This window comes from Leptopilina boulardi, unplaced genomic scaffold, assembly GCF_019393585.1.
Source record: "Leptopilina boulardi isolate dan_hultmark-lab unplaced genomic scaffold, ZJU_Lbou_2.1 LbouV2_351, whole genome shotgun sequence".
Lineage (NCBI taxonomy): Eukaryota > Metazoa > Arthropoda > Insecta > Hymenoptera > Figitidae > Leptopilina > Leptopilina boulardi.
This window is the reverse complement of record NW_026137920.1, coordinates 1711953-1730464: the sequence shown is the minus strand read 5'-3', so window position 1 is coordinate 1730464 and position 18512 is coordinate 1711953. Positions and strand designations below refer to the sequence as shown.

The window sequence follows — 18512 nt, the reverse complement described above, 5'->3', positions numbered from 1 at the left end:
TAATCTTCATTAACAAAGGTTCTATTGGCCAAGGGTTGGTACATCTTTATTTTTCTATATAATAAATGTGAAAAAAGAAATTATTACCTGGGTCCTCAGAGTTAATCCTTATTAACAAAGGTTCTATTGTCCAATGGTTGGTTCTTTTGTGGTATTTGTTCCGGGGTTTTAATACAGGTATAAATACGTATATATGTTATTTATAATGAACTACTGATTACTCATATAAGAGTGTCCTTTTTGCACTTATTGGCTGATCAGTAGTTACTGATTCATAGTTACTCATAGTTCTCTCATTCTTTTGGATATTTGGTAGTTTTATTGGATAAAAGGCAAAATTAATTATATTGGATTAAAGTAAAAATTGGTTATATTGAATTAAAGGAAAAATTAGTTATAATTAGGAAAAGGTAAAATTACACGGTACCCTGGAACTAATCTCAACCCTCAACATTCTCCCTTTCAAAAATCCCTGTTGCAACTTGTTCGGGGTACCTCACTGAATATTTTTCAACAAGAAAAATCAAAATCCGTCGGGCGCTTTTTTTTAATTTCAATTTTTGTGATTTTAGCGCCAAATTAAAAAAAAACTGATTTTTAAAGTAAAATTCAACTTCACATGGTCAAATTTTGTTCCAGAAATTATACAAAATCATAATTCCGGTAGAAATTTTTCTGTAGAATCGAAATCTGACATTGGCTTTCGAATTAAAATCAGAGGAATCTCAGAAAATCCGGAAAACTGTAAATATTCTAAAAACAATCTCACCGTAGCGTCGTTTTTTCCAAATTGTCTGTTAAATTTTATAAAAATAAGAGCAATTTCAAAATTTATCGAAATTTCCCAATAAGTAACAGTTACATTTTCAAATTTACAAAACAAAATATTATAGAATGAACATTTTTTTGGCGGTGATTAAAATTTTGAATTTAAAAGTTAACAAAATCTAGGGTATGTTTACGACGTTTCTACTGATTTTAAATTTTCTGATTCAAATTTGCTTTCTGTTATTAAATATGTAAATAATATAAACAATTTTTAATTCGTTTCTAGTCTGTTTTTTTCCCAAGAAATTTGCGCCTGCGCCAATTAATCTTGGCTTTTTCACAAAGAACAATTTGTATATTTCGAAAACCAACGCAGCAGTTTTGTGGAATTTACCACTGTTGTTTGTAGATGGCGTAAGGAATTCTGTGTTTAATACAGAAAAAAAATTTCGACACAGAAAACTTGAAAAAAACGACAGTGAGATTGCTTTTAGAATATTTACAGTTTTCCGGATTTTTTGGGATTCCTCTGCTTTAAATTCGAAAGCCAATGTCAGATTTCGATTCTACAGAAAAATTTTTACCGGAATTATGATTTTGTATAATTTCTTGAACAAAATTTGACCATGTGAAGTTGAATTTTACTTTACATAATTATAAAAACCAGTTTTTTTTAATTTAGCGCTAAAATCACAAAAATTGAAATTAAAAAAAAGCGCCCGACGGATTTTGATTTTTCTTGTTGAAAAATATTCAGTGAGGTACCCCGAACAAGTTGCAACAGGAATTTTTGAAAGGGAGAATGTTGAGGGTTGAGATTGGTTCCAGGGTACCGTGATTAGTTATATTGAATTAAAGAAAAAATTGGTTATATTGAATAAAAGGCAAAATTGGTTATATTAGAGAAAGTGAGCAAAACGGTTAAAGTTATTTAGATTTTCATGAATCAAAAATAAAATTAAACGAAGTATAATATGGCCAACATAAAAGAGTATATTATTTTAAGTGATAAAGATTTAAAAATTATTGAAAATAGAAATAAATTGTTAAATTACATGCATATGTACAAATTTGAAGATTTATTAAGAAAAGATTCCAATTCTTTTTTTAATATGCAAAGTGCTTTGTATGTACAAATGCTTGATTTTATTGTCGCAATTAGAGACGGTGATAAACATATTTAAATACTTTTTAGCCGTAATAACAATTATGGTCACTGAATTTATGTCTATTACTATAGAGTAAGGCTTTATATTTTTGATAGTCTTAATAAGGGGTGTTTAAATGTGCAGCAAATAAAATACTTAATTAGATTGTTACCTTTTAAACCAACAGTAGTTTTTGAAGCTGTTGATCAACAACCTTTTGGTAGTGTTGAGTGTGGAGTACATGCAATAGCATTTGCAACATCTATATTATTTAACGTAATGCCAAACCGTGTAAATTATGAAACTGATAATAACAAAATGAGAAACCATTTTAAGTCAATGTTTGAAAATAATTGCTTAAATAATTTTCCGACAGTAAGAACGTCTCACAATAGGAATTCGATAATAGAGAATGATTAGAACCGTCTTTTCATAAATTGAACTCAGGAACATAAAAATTATATTTTAAACTATTGTTCTGTTTTTAATACTTTTCCCAGTAATAATATTAACAGAGTTCTATTAACACAAGAGTTAAAAATTAAACATTCTCTAAATGACACTAGTGAAGAGAAAATAATTCGTACAACTTATAATACTGTGAACAAAATTTCACCACATGAATATTTAACAATGAAAAATTTTCTGAGTAAAGAAAATGATAAAAAGATAAATCGAGCAATTAAAGAGAAGGGAAGAAAAAGGAAGGCAAGGCGCGAAGTTACATATGAGCAGTAAATAATAAGACAGGAGAATGAGAGATTGAGAAAACGTAATCGTAATAAAACAGAAATAAAAAAGAAAGAGCGCAAAAAAAATTTGACATGCAAAAAAAAGAAATTATCTATAAAAACTGAAGATGGAAAGAAAATACGCAAGGATAAAAATTTGGCATGTAGGAAAAGAAAAATATCAATGGAGACTCAAGATGAAAAGAAAGTGCGTCAAGAAAATAATTTGTCATGTAAAAACGATAATCGGAATAAAAAAAGTGCAGGAGTTGCAATAATGTCTTTTGAAGATTTAGATGAAAGTAAAGTACCACAGAATTATTTAGGTTTAATAAATTTAGAATGTAAGTTTTGTAACGCGTTACATTTTTTGTGTGAAAGACCGTAACATAGATACATCACGGAGGAATGTCCCCGTGAAAAGGACATTATGATATCGCCTGAATGTCACAAAAATATTCCCTGTTGATATCAGCCTGACATTCAAGCAATATTCCGTGCTACTTGGGTGGTAGATCCAATATAGAGAAATTTTTTTTTACATTTCTAATATTAAATTTTTTTGAAAAAAAATGAATAAAAAATATGGTTAATGCACACTAGCAACGTAGTCGGCCGCTTGCGGACGACAAAGTTGCTAGTTATAGTAATAATTGAGAAATGATTGACAGCTGAACAATGGCATTGTTCCCTGTATACGTTACAACGGAATTAGAAAGAGAGAAATCGCTCTGTCCTTACCAAAACAATTTAAATACTATTGGCTAAGAAAATAGGACGCCGCGAAAAATGCGATTAGAGGGAAAATTTGGCGGTAAGAAATATACAGCAAAAGTATACGAAGAAAGGTAGGAAGGGAAAACCGCGGATTGTCAAGCAATCAGCTATCAGAGTCTCTCTAACACACTTACTAAATTTAAATATACAAGGGATATAGAGAAATTTGGGGGATGAAGCGTCTTCTCGAGTTAATAAATAGAGAAGGAGACCCAAATTTGGTCATTCATTCTCTGAATTTCAATCAGACACTCTACGTGCAATTTTAGTTTATTATAACTTTTTGACAGATAGTTTGTGAAGTTTAATTGTGATTGGATTTATCTATAAAACAGTAAGTTCAAAAAGAACAAAAGAACAAACATTTAAAATTCTTTTATTATTTAAAATATTAAATTTTTATTATTTATATTTTTTTTATTATTCATATTTTTCTTTAATCTTACATAATATCTGAGAGGCTGGTTTAACAACCGTTCCAACTCAGAATTATATAAGAAATAAAATATTTTAACAAATAATAAATTTAAAGTCAATATTAGGAAAGTAGAAGAAACGAAAAAGTGAATAATCACTTTAATTTAAAACATATAATCTACAAAGTCACGCCATGGAGAAAGACTTGAGGGGTTTCTGATAACTCGGAGTACCACCTCATTATCTGGATCCTTAAGTGGTATCAAAAGCAAATCGTAAATCTCTTGAAAATACATATATCTCAAATTCATTGCAATAGGCGATCAATTTGTTAATGTGTAAGATTCAATTGATTATGAATCCCTGTCCTCCAATCAATAGTTAATTTAGGAAATAAATAATTTATTTAAATTATTTATTTAGCAATTTTTCAGAGAAGTAAATGAGTTTTTCATTTATTTTCCGTTTGACTTAGATCATTTTAATATGTTGTTAAATTAATAACATGTTGAATAAATTTGCGTTTAAGGAAAATATCTGCAAAATTAATTTACTTATAATAGATTATTTAATCTAGGGAATAGGGAATTTGACCTTGATAGCTGTTAGGAATTGTCAAGTTTCTTTTATTTTATTTAAATTTTATTTTATATTTTTTTTATAGATAAGCCTACGAGGTAATTTAGAATCTCAATTGAAAAATAACAAAATAGTTGGAGAGAAATTAAATAAAAAGGTGAAAAGTTAAGCTAAACAATAAAATTATTTCATTTAATTTCATTCAGAACGAACTCACAATAAATTATTTAAACCAAAATAATTGATAAATAATTATATTAAATGGTTGATTGTATATTTTATTTTTCTATTAATAATTAATATTTATTTTTTTTGTAAGGTAAAAATATTCGACTTTGAAACGATATATGACATATATTCATATATAAAAGTAGAAGTGAATAAGAAAATAAACAGCTGATCTACCGAATAATTACTGGAAAGATTCCTCTAATTTGGTAAACAAGCAACAAGTTTTCTAAAAACAAAATAAATATTTTCTTTCAAATATATCTATAGAAACAATAAATTTAAAAGTTGATCTAATTTAAATAATTCTATTATATTATTACAATCATATTTGTTGACTTAGCTGGCACGTGTCTATTGTATCAAATAATTAAATTTGATAATACAATGTCCCTTTAAATTTAGACAATAGCCATTCTTTCTTTTGTATAAAGTTACGTAACGTGGGTGATTGCTATATAAACATTTATGTTTATGGTCATTCAACCACATTTTTGAACTTATTAATTTCTCAGAACCAAATCAAATCAGGGCTAAGATAGATAAGAAGGTAAACACAAACACGTATAATAGTATATATCCCCGGTGTGAGAATTAATAATGCTTCAACGCAATTTTTCCAAATCGAGGTTGAGCTTTCGTTCCGCCAATTGTGACAATCATATCACTTTTATATCTAGTACCACAATACTCAATCCAACTGGTTGATAACCATTTTTCTGTGTTCGCGTGTGGAATAACATGTTTAAAAGATCCGTAATCTTGAATTTTATTCAAGCCTTCGCACAAAACTACACCAAGTTCTAACCGTTTTTCAAATCCTGTGCATTGAAGAAATCGAAGATTTAAAGCCAATTGCTGCTTTAACGCCAACGAATACGCAGGATTAACACGCGACCTGTTAACTTTAGCATAGATTTTATTTTCTTGATGTTTGGCTTCAAATTTTCTCGTAATAACAGATTTCAATGGTCCAATTTTTCGCATTATATTAGGATAATGTATTAAAAAGTGACTTTTCGGTGAGAGCTTAATTTTCAGTTTTTTACATAGACGGTGATGTTGTGCAATGGAGACGCTCCAATTTTTTTACATCTTCTTCAATAAATTCGGGCTCATAAACAATCGAGACGATTTGACGAAGTAGCAACAGAAGATGCCAATATTTATTTTTCTCTGGAACAAGAAGACCAATTACTAAAGGAAGATATTCAATAAATGTTAGCATTTCGGTTGCAGTGTACATAATTTGTCCATTTTCCAGCCATTCTTTTTTAATAGGAGGGGGCACATTGAGACCGTGTTTTAAACTATAATTAAAAAATCGGATTTTGTCATTTATAATTTCTAAAGTCAATTTAGTTCCATTTTCTTTGAGAAGATGATTTATGATATCCGCTGTTTCGCTACGAAGCATTCCCAATGACAGATCATGATCGGGATCAACAGAGAAATTTTCGTACGCTTTAAAACTGATGAGTTTGTTGAATGTGCATCTCTCCCGTATACCCCTGGACTTAGTTTCCACATCAGAGTTGTAATTTTCTTCCGTTCGCATAAGTTTACTATCCTCAATGACTAGATTTTGGCGCTGCTCTTTATTAGCAATACATCCTCTACAATTAAAGTCAGAATTGAAACCTTTAGTATAACCTAATGCACCGTTCAGTCCTAAATTATCCCCTGACATAGTAAACATTGCAAATTTGACGTTTATTTGAACACCATCAACAGTAATGATAATTCCCGTCGTTTCTAACTCAATTAACATCAGGATGAATTTCCAAAAAATCTGTTCATTATCACATTCATCATAATCTTGCGTGTTATGAAACTGTGCAAGAAATACATTCTCCAACAAACTTGCATATTCGTCTGGAATACAGTCTAATGTGTAATAAACAGCCCCCATTTTATGAAAACATCGATGGGTTCCAAGGGGATTGTTTATCTCAAAATCATCAAAGTAGACAATGAGGGGTAGCAGTGTTCCCGATATTTTTTGTTTTAACGACTTCCACAACGTTCCTTGTACGACAGAAACAATTTTCTCGCTTTTTTCAGCTTTTTCAATGTTAGATAAAATTGCATTAAAAACTCCAGGAAGTTCCAAGAAATTTTTCAAAACGCTTTTCATAGGTATATAGGAAATTGTTTGCTCGACATAGGAAAGTTGTGGTTCGCCTTTTTGATTTTTCTTTTCCATTCTACCGTTAATAACAAATTGTTCTGGCAAAATTAGCGTCTCGAGATTCTGAAAATAATTCAGAGATTTGTGTTCTGATTCGTGATCTATAAATCCGTTCTGAAAAATGTCAAACATTTGATTTAAATTCTCAGATTCTAATGTTTCATTCGGAATATGCATAGTCTTTAGAATTCCGACGTGATCAGTAATAATTCTAACATCGTTTATAATTTCTTGGACCAAAGATCGGGGCACACAGAAATTTGCATATAATTTCGCAACAAATAAAGCTACGCTTTTCGACAACATTCCAGCGAATTCTCGTGGAGTAATTCTCGCAGATTCTTCTACCGACGTCCCATTATTCGCAAAATCAACTGAAGGAGAAGAATTTATAATCAAATTAGAGTTCGATAAAGCTGGAGCTAGATTGTTTTCAATATCCATACTCTCAGCTGATGAAGATTCTAATGGTTGATTTTCTTCTTCCCTATCAGTGCTGTGAGCGCGAATTAAATGTTTTTTAAAGACGTTTACATCGGAAAAAACGCGAGAACATTTTCCTTGTTTGCAGCGAAATATGGAATCATTTGTAGTATGTTTACATTTCCAATGATTAATGAAAATTACTTCTGTAGCACAAGATTCGAAGCAGCACGGACAGTGGTACATGGTGAAAAAATTTAAATTAGAATTTAGCCCAAAAATCAAATACAAATCGCGTAACTCAAACAGTGTTTTTAAAATTAAATAAACATTAAATAAACTTTATGAACATATTTAACGCTACTTTCAATCACTTTGGTAATGTAATTATTTAGACATTTAGAACGATAAAACATCTGTTTGAAAATTAATTTGTTTAAATACTTTATATAAATTGTCATCAAACTGTCTTTCCCATTAGATAGGACTAATATAATACTTTTTAATTAACAGTTGATGCATATTCACGCAATTTTAAACGACAACATTTCCACGAAATAATTGCCCTATTTGTAGTATTTTCAACTTTAAAAGCTTTTAAATGAGTAAAAAAGAAACAGCAGTTTATGCCTTATCAATATTTCTCATGTCGGTAATAACTTCCAAAACACAAGAAATCGCTTTATCGGAGGAAGTTTTAAATTTATATAAACCTCTTTGGATCAGGAACCAAATGTGTTGACTTGCGGGTGGGAATTGCACTTGAAAAAGGTAGAAAGATTTGAAGCACACCTCAATAGCTTTCAACACAGACTTCACTTCATATTTTATGTCATCAACAATGACATACACGCTTTCCACTTTGTTTAATTCTGGACCAACGACAAAAATGTGAGGTTGAACTTTTAACGCTTTCCCGTTCATAATCTCCTTATAATTTTCGCAAATCCGAGTAATATCGTCAATAGTCTAAAAAATATAAATAAGAATAAAGAAACCCACGTACAAAAAGTAATATTTAGAATTAAAGTATTGAATATTTAAACACTTTTTTTAAAATTTTTAAATGTTTAATAATACCCATTCACCGTGGCATGTTGGACAATGCTTTCTTCTGATTCCAGCATACTAAATTTCCAATCATTTTTCTTTGATGATCCGCGTAGTCTTCCTTTAGGAGCAACTAGGAATGGTAAAAGACGCAATTGGATGATCGCTCTGTCATCTATAAATTAGGAAAAGAAAAATATTTCAATTTAAAAATATGTTCATGTTTTTTATTAAATTCACATAAAAAAATAATGGTAACCTTCTCTATCAGCTGTATCGAGCAAGTTTAATAAATGTTGAACACGAGCGTCTTTTCGTTTTTTTGCGTCAAGAGGACAAACTGTTTTCACTTTTTCAAAAAATTCGAACCATTCATCGGCACCGTTAAAATTTATTTCGTCATCAGTAAATTTAAACTTTGAAAAGTCCGTTAGAATCAATTTGTACGCATCAGGATGAAGTAAAATTGGCCACTTTTGGAAAATTTCAACCAAATTTTTGTTTTTTCCATTCAAAAATTCGTTTTCTCGAATATAGGAAGTGAGTGCCCAGTGACGCTCTACAAGATCCCACGGTGTCCTGTTGTTTCTCAGCCAATCAATACTTACTTGGACAGATTCTGTAAAAAAATTACCTTTGCACATTATGGAAATTAATTACAATATATAATTTTACAATTTTATATTTGGGATAATATGTTTTCAAACATTTGAAATTAGAATTTTCTATTTATAAATATATACAAAAATTTTTAGACTAAATAAAGAACTTTACCGTCAATAGCAACATTAATTTGCGAATCACTTTCAATGTCAGCACTTTTATCCAGCTGTTTAAATTTCGATAGTCTACTCCAATATTTTAATGCCAATCTTCCTCTTGCCGATATCGATTTTCCAGTAGACGATTTTGATTTCGGAACAGGAGCTACATAATAGTAGTTAATATCCTCTGTTGTAAAAACTCTTACTATCTCTTCAGCAAAATAGTGAAAATCCTTGTGATTTGCGTTTCTATAAAATTAAAAAGGAATATAATCAAACCATATAATAATATCGATGTAAATGCGAAATTTGTACATGTATGTATTTTTAATTTTTTTTATTTTGTTAATAATATTAATTTCTGTCAAACTTAAAACAATATACAGTACCGTTCACGAGTATGAGGTCGCCCCTTTTTTCATTATTAGAAAAAAATTAGAAATGTACACAATAAAAGCAACAATTTTTATTTTGAAAGCTGATAAAATTATGAAAAGTATGATACCTAATCGAAAAACTTTCGTTAATGCTTCTGTGAGATACAGAAAAATTGAATTTTCATTCTTTTCTTATTTTTTTAATTTTTCAGAAACTAATAAACGTTTTGTAAAATTCTACGACTTATTTTAATCACTGTTTAAAGTAGAATGTTAATTATTTACTGGTATTTTGATATATATTTCTTCAAAAAAATTTGCAACCGTGAAAGGAGGATTCAAAAAATTCAAAAATTATCATCAACATTAAAGTTTAAAAAATGGCAGTGCAAATTATGTACATTTAATAGATACAATAAAATTCGAGAAAGCTTCTTGATTATTTATTTGATTTTTAAAAATTATTTTTTTCTTGGAAACATGTCAATCTAGTTTTCAAAATTTTTTGTTTCAACTTTCATGATTGCAAATTTTTTTAGAAAAAATATATATCAAAACACCAGTAAATAATTAAAATTCTACATTAAATATCTATTAAAATGTCCAAAAATGTTAAAAAGAAACGTTAATTAGTTTTCGAGAAATTAAAAAATTGAGTAAAGCATGCAAAATCCACATTATTTCTGAATCTCACAAAAAAACAGAAAGGAAGTTTTTCCATCGGGTGTTGTTTCTTTTATAATTGTATTATCTTTCAGAAAAAAATACGTAAAACTTTTGTTCTTTCTATTTTTTAAGTTTTTGTTTTTTTTACTCATAAAAAAAAGAGGCGTCCCCAAACTCGCGGGCAGTGGTGTAAATTAATTTTTATTCATTGCAGACCAATTAAATTTTTTATCTTTATAACATACTGATTTGAATTCTTTGAAAAGAAAAAATTTTATACTAACAATTTTTTAAAGAAATGCTATTATTATGAAAAACGTAAATATCGGAGTTCATTAATAATAAAGTGGTAAAAAAATGAAACAAACTAACCCTTCCACGTGATTCAATAAGTAGGAGGTCAAAATATCTACAACAGAACGTCTGCCCAGACGACTTAAGCACTTTTTTTTCTTGTAACTATTTAGAACTTGTCGACCATCGGCAGCTTCATTCAAGACTTCTTCAATCTTTGGCAATTTTCGAAGTTGTCTTAACATACCTCCTCCAATATACTTATCATTTTCCATTGAGTTATTTTGACTATTTTCCACATCAGAATCAGAAGAATCAACACTTTCATTCGAATTGTCATTATAGCCATGACTCTAAAGTGAAACATTAGAATTTTATAGAAAATCACTTAGTCTTCTTATTTTCTAAAACGTAAATACTAAAATTATGTATTAAAAGAAATTTTTTTACGTTTGCATTTGCTTGGTAAGTGGCTTCTTTTGGTAATTTTTTCTGGAAATGTCGTTCCCAATGTTGAATAAATTTGAATTGCCAAATCGCTGGCTCTATAATCTTCTCGACTAATTCTTTGGTTAATTCGGGCAAAATATTTACATCGACCTTGTGTTCTTAAAAAAAGAATGTTTTTAAATATATTTCGGCCGTCGTGGTATATATGGAACATTGATTATGTATCTTTTTTTCAAATAGTCGTATAAATAAGTTGAAACGAAAAATCATAAAAGTACAAAAACAAAAGAAAATTTCATGTTCTTTTACTCTTAGTTACAATCCACTTTTATTTATTGCGACCTAATAAATAAGGAATTGAGATATAGATATCTAATGATCAACACGTGGAAAAATTATAGGTTATGTTAAATTACATACGTACTTTGAAAATCCGGTATCAAATAATCAAATCCCCAAGACCTTAGCAACTCGTCAATTTCAGGGGGATCACCACTATCTGCCATTTTATTATTTATATAATAAACATTAACACAAACTATCACAATTACGAAGATATTCACTCACAGGAAAATCGTCTCAGCATCTGAATAGCGTTCACTTGTGTTTAAGTGTTAATGCGCAGGACATGGACATACGCGCCAAAATTCACGCACATTTTCACGCCTGCGAAGGATACTTGACACACTACTACGTTCCCCCGCAACCACATCGCAGTTACAGGCGAAATAATATATAATTGATTTTAAACAATCGAATTTATATTATAACAAATCAAAGAAATATGATTTCTCATTAAAAAAATGTATTTCATTATATCAATTTCTTGTTGAATATAATTTAATGGAAGTGGTTCTTACCACTCTAGTGCGCATGACGTTAATTTTATAGCATCGTGCTTTTGGACGTATTCGAATATGCCGTTTATTATGACAACAGAAAATGCTATTGATTCAAAAGCATATAACATTGTTAAAAAAATATATATGTACAAAACAAAAAACACTGTTCTTTAATAAAATGACTTCTGTTTTTAAATCAATTAACACTTATTTAAAATCAATAAATATTTCTTTGATAAAATAAAATCTGTATACATCGCAACTACTTAAAATGTTTTTTTCGAAACCATCGAGCTTTTATTTCAAAATCATGAATTATTAAATTGGAATGTATATTAGTTTGATTCATTGCAGGAACTAATGATTCGAAAAAATTAAATTCAATAGCATCGGCACTATTGAATCAACAGTCTTTTTTTCTCAGTGCAGTTTTGCCGAAAGGAGGAGATTGGCGCTGTTGCTAACCACCTGAAATACATAATCTACCAAAGGGCTGTCACAATCAGTAAAGCAGTATCAATATGTTAAATATTTAATAAAATTTTTTTTTGTTATTTTCGTGATTGGTAAATCTTAGGTCGTGTATTTTTTAGCGCTTTTTAATTTTCCAAATGGAAATTGCATTTTTGATTGTAATTTCTGAGAAAGTACTGTTACAGTTTTTGTGAAAAAAGTGCTCATATTTAATTTATTGACATGAAATTTTTTTTATTATTTTAACTCAAAAAAAGTTTTAGCTGGTGTATATCTTGCCAATAATTAATTATCCATAAAGGAAAAAGCATTTTACCATCTTGTTTTAAGAAAAGGCTGTTGAAAATTTTCCAAAATTTTAGTATCAATGTAGATGGCGCTGCCTCACTTGGACCTGGCCTTAAAGCTTATCTAAATTTTTTTTCTGCTGCATAAAATTAATCCTGGGAATGTAAATAACAACTTAAAAAAAAGAAACCCGTAAATATTACCGTTTTAAGGAAGAAACTTACGTAATTTGTGAAAAATAGCGATTTTGTCTCCATTTACCCCAACTGACCAAACAAAATATTAACTATTTTATCATAAATATGTTTAAAAAAACAATAATTTTTAAAGGAAATATTGATAAAAAAAATTAGTTTCTGAAGGATATATTGGTTAAAAAAATAATGTTGATAAGAATTAATTTTTTAATCAAAAATATTAGTTAAAAAATTACTGTTTTTATCAAAAATATTGTTAATAAAAATAATCTTTTAAAGTAAATCACGGTGGTCCTTAACACATTTTAACCCAAAAGTTTTTTTACTGTAAAATTTCTTTCATATTTTGAATCTTGAAACTTTTCTGAGTATTTTGCAAAAAAATTTAAAATCTTTTATAGAGCCGTTTTTTAAAAAATCGATATTTAGGTTAAAAAATTGAAAAAAATTACCTACCTCAACAAAAACAATTGAATAATTATTTAGTTCAAATTACATCTAGCAGATTTCATATTACTGGTTAAGTAAAAAATTTATGAAATATTGATTAAAATAAAGCAATTCCACTATTATCTTAAGTAAAATATCAAGACATCTTGAATAATACATATGGGCGATTTCACGTGATATTTACCTATGACCTTTTAAATTCGTCTAAATATATTTTTTCTTATTCTTTGTCGAAAAAAATGGTTTACGTATTTTTTATATTTTTATAAGTGTTCAAATTTTCGAGTTATGAATTTTTAAAGATCTGATTTTTTCAAGTTTTTTTGAAATACACTTAATTTCAATGACATGTAATTTAGGAATTATGACTAAGATACAAAAAAGTTTCAGTTTTTCCTTAACTTTCAAAATATGTTAACGAAAAAAAAAATTTGAATTTGTTTATAAAAAACAGCTATTTTTTAGAAACAAATTAAATTTTTTTAAATTAAGGCGTGATTTTTTTTTTTACACACATGAAAATAAGAAGAAAATTTTGTAATTAGTTTTGGAATATGATGATCCTTTTGTTTATAGGAGAGGATGGGGCATGAATAGTTAAGTAAGACGTTTTCGAATCTAGCGACTAAAACTGAATTTGTATCTGCAAACGAATAGTATTTTTGGAAAGCCTGGTTATTTGGCTATAATTTTGCTATTCATTATTTTGCTGTAGAGTTCAATCCCTACAAGATACGAATGAAAAAGTAAAAAAAAATTTTAACTATCCTTGCCCCATTACCGGGATAAGGATAGTTAAAAAATCCGAATGCTAAAATTGTCATAAAAAATCAGTAAATTATCGGTTTCTTTATTTTATTAGATTTAGACTATTTAATATTGATATATCAAGTATTAACAACATGTTTTGAACATTTTCTAAATATCAATTATTGCATTAAAATTCGTCTGAACTAAAATCTGAGGTTTAACCAATTTTCTTCAGATGATCACCAATTTCTTGGTCAATAAGCTTCGTTTTCCTTATATAATTACGTTCCATTATGTATATCAACATAAAAAGAACAATTCAACATTTTTATAATTTGCAGTCGCATTAGCAGGATTTTATCGAGCCGTAATAGCTCTAACTATCCTTGCCCGAATTTTGAGCAAGCCGTCTAAGCATAACAGCAACTAACTATCCTTACCCCTTAACTTTCATTGCCCCATCCTCCCTATAATTTGTATTTTAAAAAAATTTTATTTTTTTTTTGTTTTTTTTTATTTTTCAAAATGAAAAGTGTTTTTGACACTAGGATCTACTAGTAAACTCATAGAAAAGCAAATTAAAATACATTTTATTTTGAAAAAAAAAAAAACGAAAAAAAGTAAATTTTTTTTTTTAAACAAATTATATAAACAAAAGAATTATCCTGCCCACTCCAAAACTTACTACAAAATTTTCTGTCTATTTTCATGTGTGTAAAAAGAAACAAAAATAAAAAAAATTCGCGCCTAAATTTAAAAAAATTTAATTTATTTCTAAAAAATCCCTGTTTTTTATAAACAAATTCAAAACTTTTTTTTTCGTTAACATATTTTGAAAGTTAAGGAAAAACTGAAACTTTTCTGTATCTTAGTTATAATTCCTAAATTACATATCATTAAAATTAAGTGTATTTCAAACAAATTTGAAAAAATCAGATCTTTAAAAATTCAGGTCATAGGTAAATATCACGTGTAGTCACCTATATTCTTTATAAAGTTAGGTTTAGGGACATCCATTAATTACGAGAGCACAAGTTAAGGGGGAGGGGTCTATGAAAATCTCACTAAATCTCATCAAAATCTCACGTCAACTTTTTAATTTGCTTTTTTTTACCAAAGTCAAATGCACAACCTGAACTATGTTCAAATCTTAAAGAATCGTAGCAGCAGGATAAGTACTGCTCACATGGGACTGCACCCTTAAAACTCAGTAAAAATTATATTTTTTATGCTGCACAAGGACTGCAGAGTCAGTTTTCAATAAGAGAGAATTTATTATAGTGGGAGCAGTAAATACTGAAAATAAGTATTTTTTGTGTAATATAAGTCAAAGAAAGAAAAGCTTAGAGTATTACTATTTTTCCATTGTTTTGATATAAAATATTCTTTAATATTATACACAGAAATTATCTATTAAAGTAAATATTTTATTATAAAAATGTACATAATTGTAATTAATATATCTTCTTTATATTAGTTTAATGTACAGTTAATAATATTTATTAAATCACAAACGACTGAAAAAAATGTTATTCTAATAACAACACTTGATTTAAATCAATAAATTACTAATTAATGAAAAAAAACATTTTTTTCACAGAAAAATGTATCATCCATCATTATTTGCTCTAGGATGTTTATTTCTTTAATATTATAAAGTAAACAAGTTGTAAATTCAGATACAAAATACAAATTTTTCAGCTAAAATGTGAATTTTGGATTTTTTAACTTTCATTAATTCTTTAAATTTAAATCAAATGTATACTTTATATATACCAATCGATTCGTTATCATGTAAGGAAAAAAATTATTTCATATATGAGGCAAAATTCCTAAACGTAGAATGCATAAAAGTTAACATATATATAATGATTTTTAAATCTTTTTTGACGGGCTACACGCTGTTAATAAAATTTTTTTTTTAATAACATTTGACCTTGAAATTCAAGGTCAAAATGTTAATTTACGTTTATCTCAAAATCGGATTTTTTAAAATTATTTTTAACTATCTCAATGGAAAGCTTGACTAATTTCCTACAAAACATGTAATTTTCAGAGTGGGATCTTTTAAAGTTTTTGAGATATTAATTAATTAATTAATTAATGTTTATAACAAATGAAATATTTTACAAACGAATAAAGTTACCGTAATTATGAAGTTAGCAATTAAAACTTAACGTAATTCCGCATCCAACGAGCCCTGTATGAAGTATTTTGGATAAGTAGATTGTTAAGAAACAATTAGTTACCATTGCAATTGTTTATTAACAATCTACTTATCCAAAATACTTCATATAGGGCTCGTTGGATGCGGAATTAGTTTAACTTTCAATTGATTAATTTAAATTTACGATAACTTTATTTGTTTGTAAGATATTTCATTTTTTATTGTTATTTAACTAAAATTGAACAAAAATATTTCATATTGGGCTTTTGGATGCTTGTTGTTAGTGAAAAAATAAAATATTTTACAAACAAATAAAGTTATGGTAATTCTGAACTTACCAATTGAAAGTTAAGGTAATTCCGCATCCAGCGAGCCCTATATGAAGTATTTTCGATAAGTAGATTGTTAATAAACAATTGCAATGTTAACTAATTGTTTATTAACAATCTACTTATCCAAAATACTTCATACAGGGCTCGTATAGATGCGGAATTACGTTAAGTTTCAATTGCTAACTTCAGAATTACGGTAACTTTATTCGTTTGTAAAATATTTCATTTGTTATAAACATTAATTAATTAATTAATTAATATCTCAAAAACTTTAAAAGATCCCACTCTGAAAATTACATGTTTTGTAGGAAATTAGTCAAGCTTTCCATTGAGATAGTTAAAAATAATTTTAAAAAATCCGATTTTGAGATAAACGTAAATTAACATTTTGACCTTGAATTTCAAGGTCAAATGTTATTAAAAAAAAAAATTTTATTAACAGCGTGTAGCCCGTCAAAAAAGATTTAAAAATCATTATATATATGTTAACTTTTATGCAATCTACTTATGAATATTGTACACTGAAAAAAAAATTTTTTTTTCAAAAGCCAAAAATTAAAAACGTTGTAATTCAAAAACTATTTTATTAAATTCAATAATAATTGATTTTTAGACTTTCACTAACAATAACAACATTTTAGAAAAGTATGGATTAAATTCGAAAATTTTAATTTTTTTTCGGACATTTCAGGAATTTTGCCTCATATACAACAATATTAAACTTAGGTTTTATACATTATTATATATCAGTTATGAATTAATAATACTTGTGGCTCTTAAACAATTGCAATTTTATGCATTGTTAGTACCTCGCAAATGAAAACAAATTCAGTTGAATTAAAATAAATACAACTTTAAAATTCTCTATTCGCACTAATTCGCAATGAACAAACTTTTTGTCTTTAATTTTTTTTCAATTCGTTAGCACAAATTTAATAGACTGAATTAGTTTTTTTTACTGGGTAGTTAAGGATTTTTAAGAGTAGAAAAAATAGAAATCTCATAAAGTTAAAAAAATTGCTTATATATAGAAAATTTTTTAACAAAACTAAAATATGTTAAACAATGTTCTTTTTCTAAAATCTCAGAGTCACATTTTTACTCATTTATTCGAATATAAATAATTCCTCCAGGTTGGATTTCTTTATTTTTTGCAGAAGTCACTTTTGTACTCAAATCATCGTAGATTTCCCATTTTTTCAACTTAGTTGTACAAAGGGCTGTATAATGACTCAATGATGCATCGTAAATTACTATGCTGGTTAACCTATAGGATTAAACATATTTAACATTGACTAGTAAAATTTTTTAAAAATTTATATAAAGTTGGTTATGTATATGAGAGATTCTTTTTCAATCGCCCCAGCCCAAAAAGTCAAGTTCTGGGATTGGCTTCATACTTTGGTAAATTGTTGTCCTATATGATAGTAATAAATCCCTAAAATATAAACTCATTAAAAAAATATTTGTAGAAAGTAGAGGGGGTTGAAGTTTTGACGTTAAGGGTAACATTGTCATTTTCAAATCCGTATAACTATAACAAAAGTTAATGGATTTTAAATTATCTATAATGAATTTTAATGAATTTTTCATGTACTTTTCAAAAATGTATATAAAATTTAAAAAAAAAAAATTTTCACCCCTTTTTTTCAAAATCAACCCTTATTTTTCGATTTTCACCCCTTCGGGTATTTTTTTTTTTTTATTTTCATTGGAAAGCTGAGGTTTTTCCCATGAGCTATGTAAATATGAAAATGGGACAACAATAATTTTGTGAGAAACAGAATATTAAAGTAGGCGGTGCCGATAACGGGTACACCTGAAGATCATCTTCGAGGATTTAGGTAGGCACCGCCTAATTTAATATTATGTTTCTCACAAAATTATTGTTGTCCCACTTTCATATTTACATAGCTCATGGGAAAAAACCTCAGCTTTCCAATGAAAATAAAAAAAAAATTCCCGAAGGGGTGAAAATCGAAAAATAATGGTTGATTTTGAAAAAAAGGGGTGAAAATTTTTTTTTTTTAAATTTTATATACATTTTTGAAAAGTACATGAAAAATGCATTAAAATTCATAATAGATAAATTAAAAACCATTAACTTTTGTTATAGTTATACGGATTTGAAAATGACAATGTTACCCTT

At 27.8% G+C, this 18512-nt stretch overlaps 2 protein-coding genes across 5 annotated transcripts in view; both read right to left on the bottom strand.

Annotated features, from left to right (window-relative positions):
- Nucleotides 1–18512, bottom strand: part of LOC127286267 (sodium- and chloride-dependent taurine transporter-like) — a 499457-nt gene that overhangs the window by 335434 nt on the left and 145511 nt on the right. The gene's annotated exons all lie outside the window — the stretch shown is intronic.
- On the bottom strand, nt 5694–7508 carry LOC127286215 (uncharacterized). Its single transcript, XM_051312573.1, has 2 exons — nt 6076–7508; nt 5694–5958 (listed from the first exon to the last, which is right to left on the bottom strand). Exons 1-2 carry the CDS (start codon nt 7506–7508, stop codon nt 5694–5696), a joined length of 1698 nt encoding a protein of 565 aa, XP_051168530.1.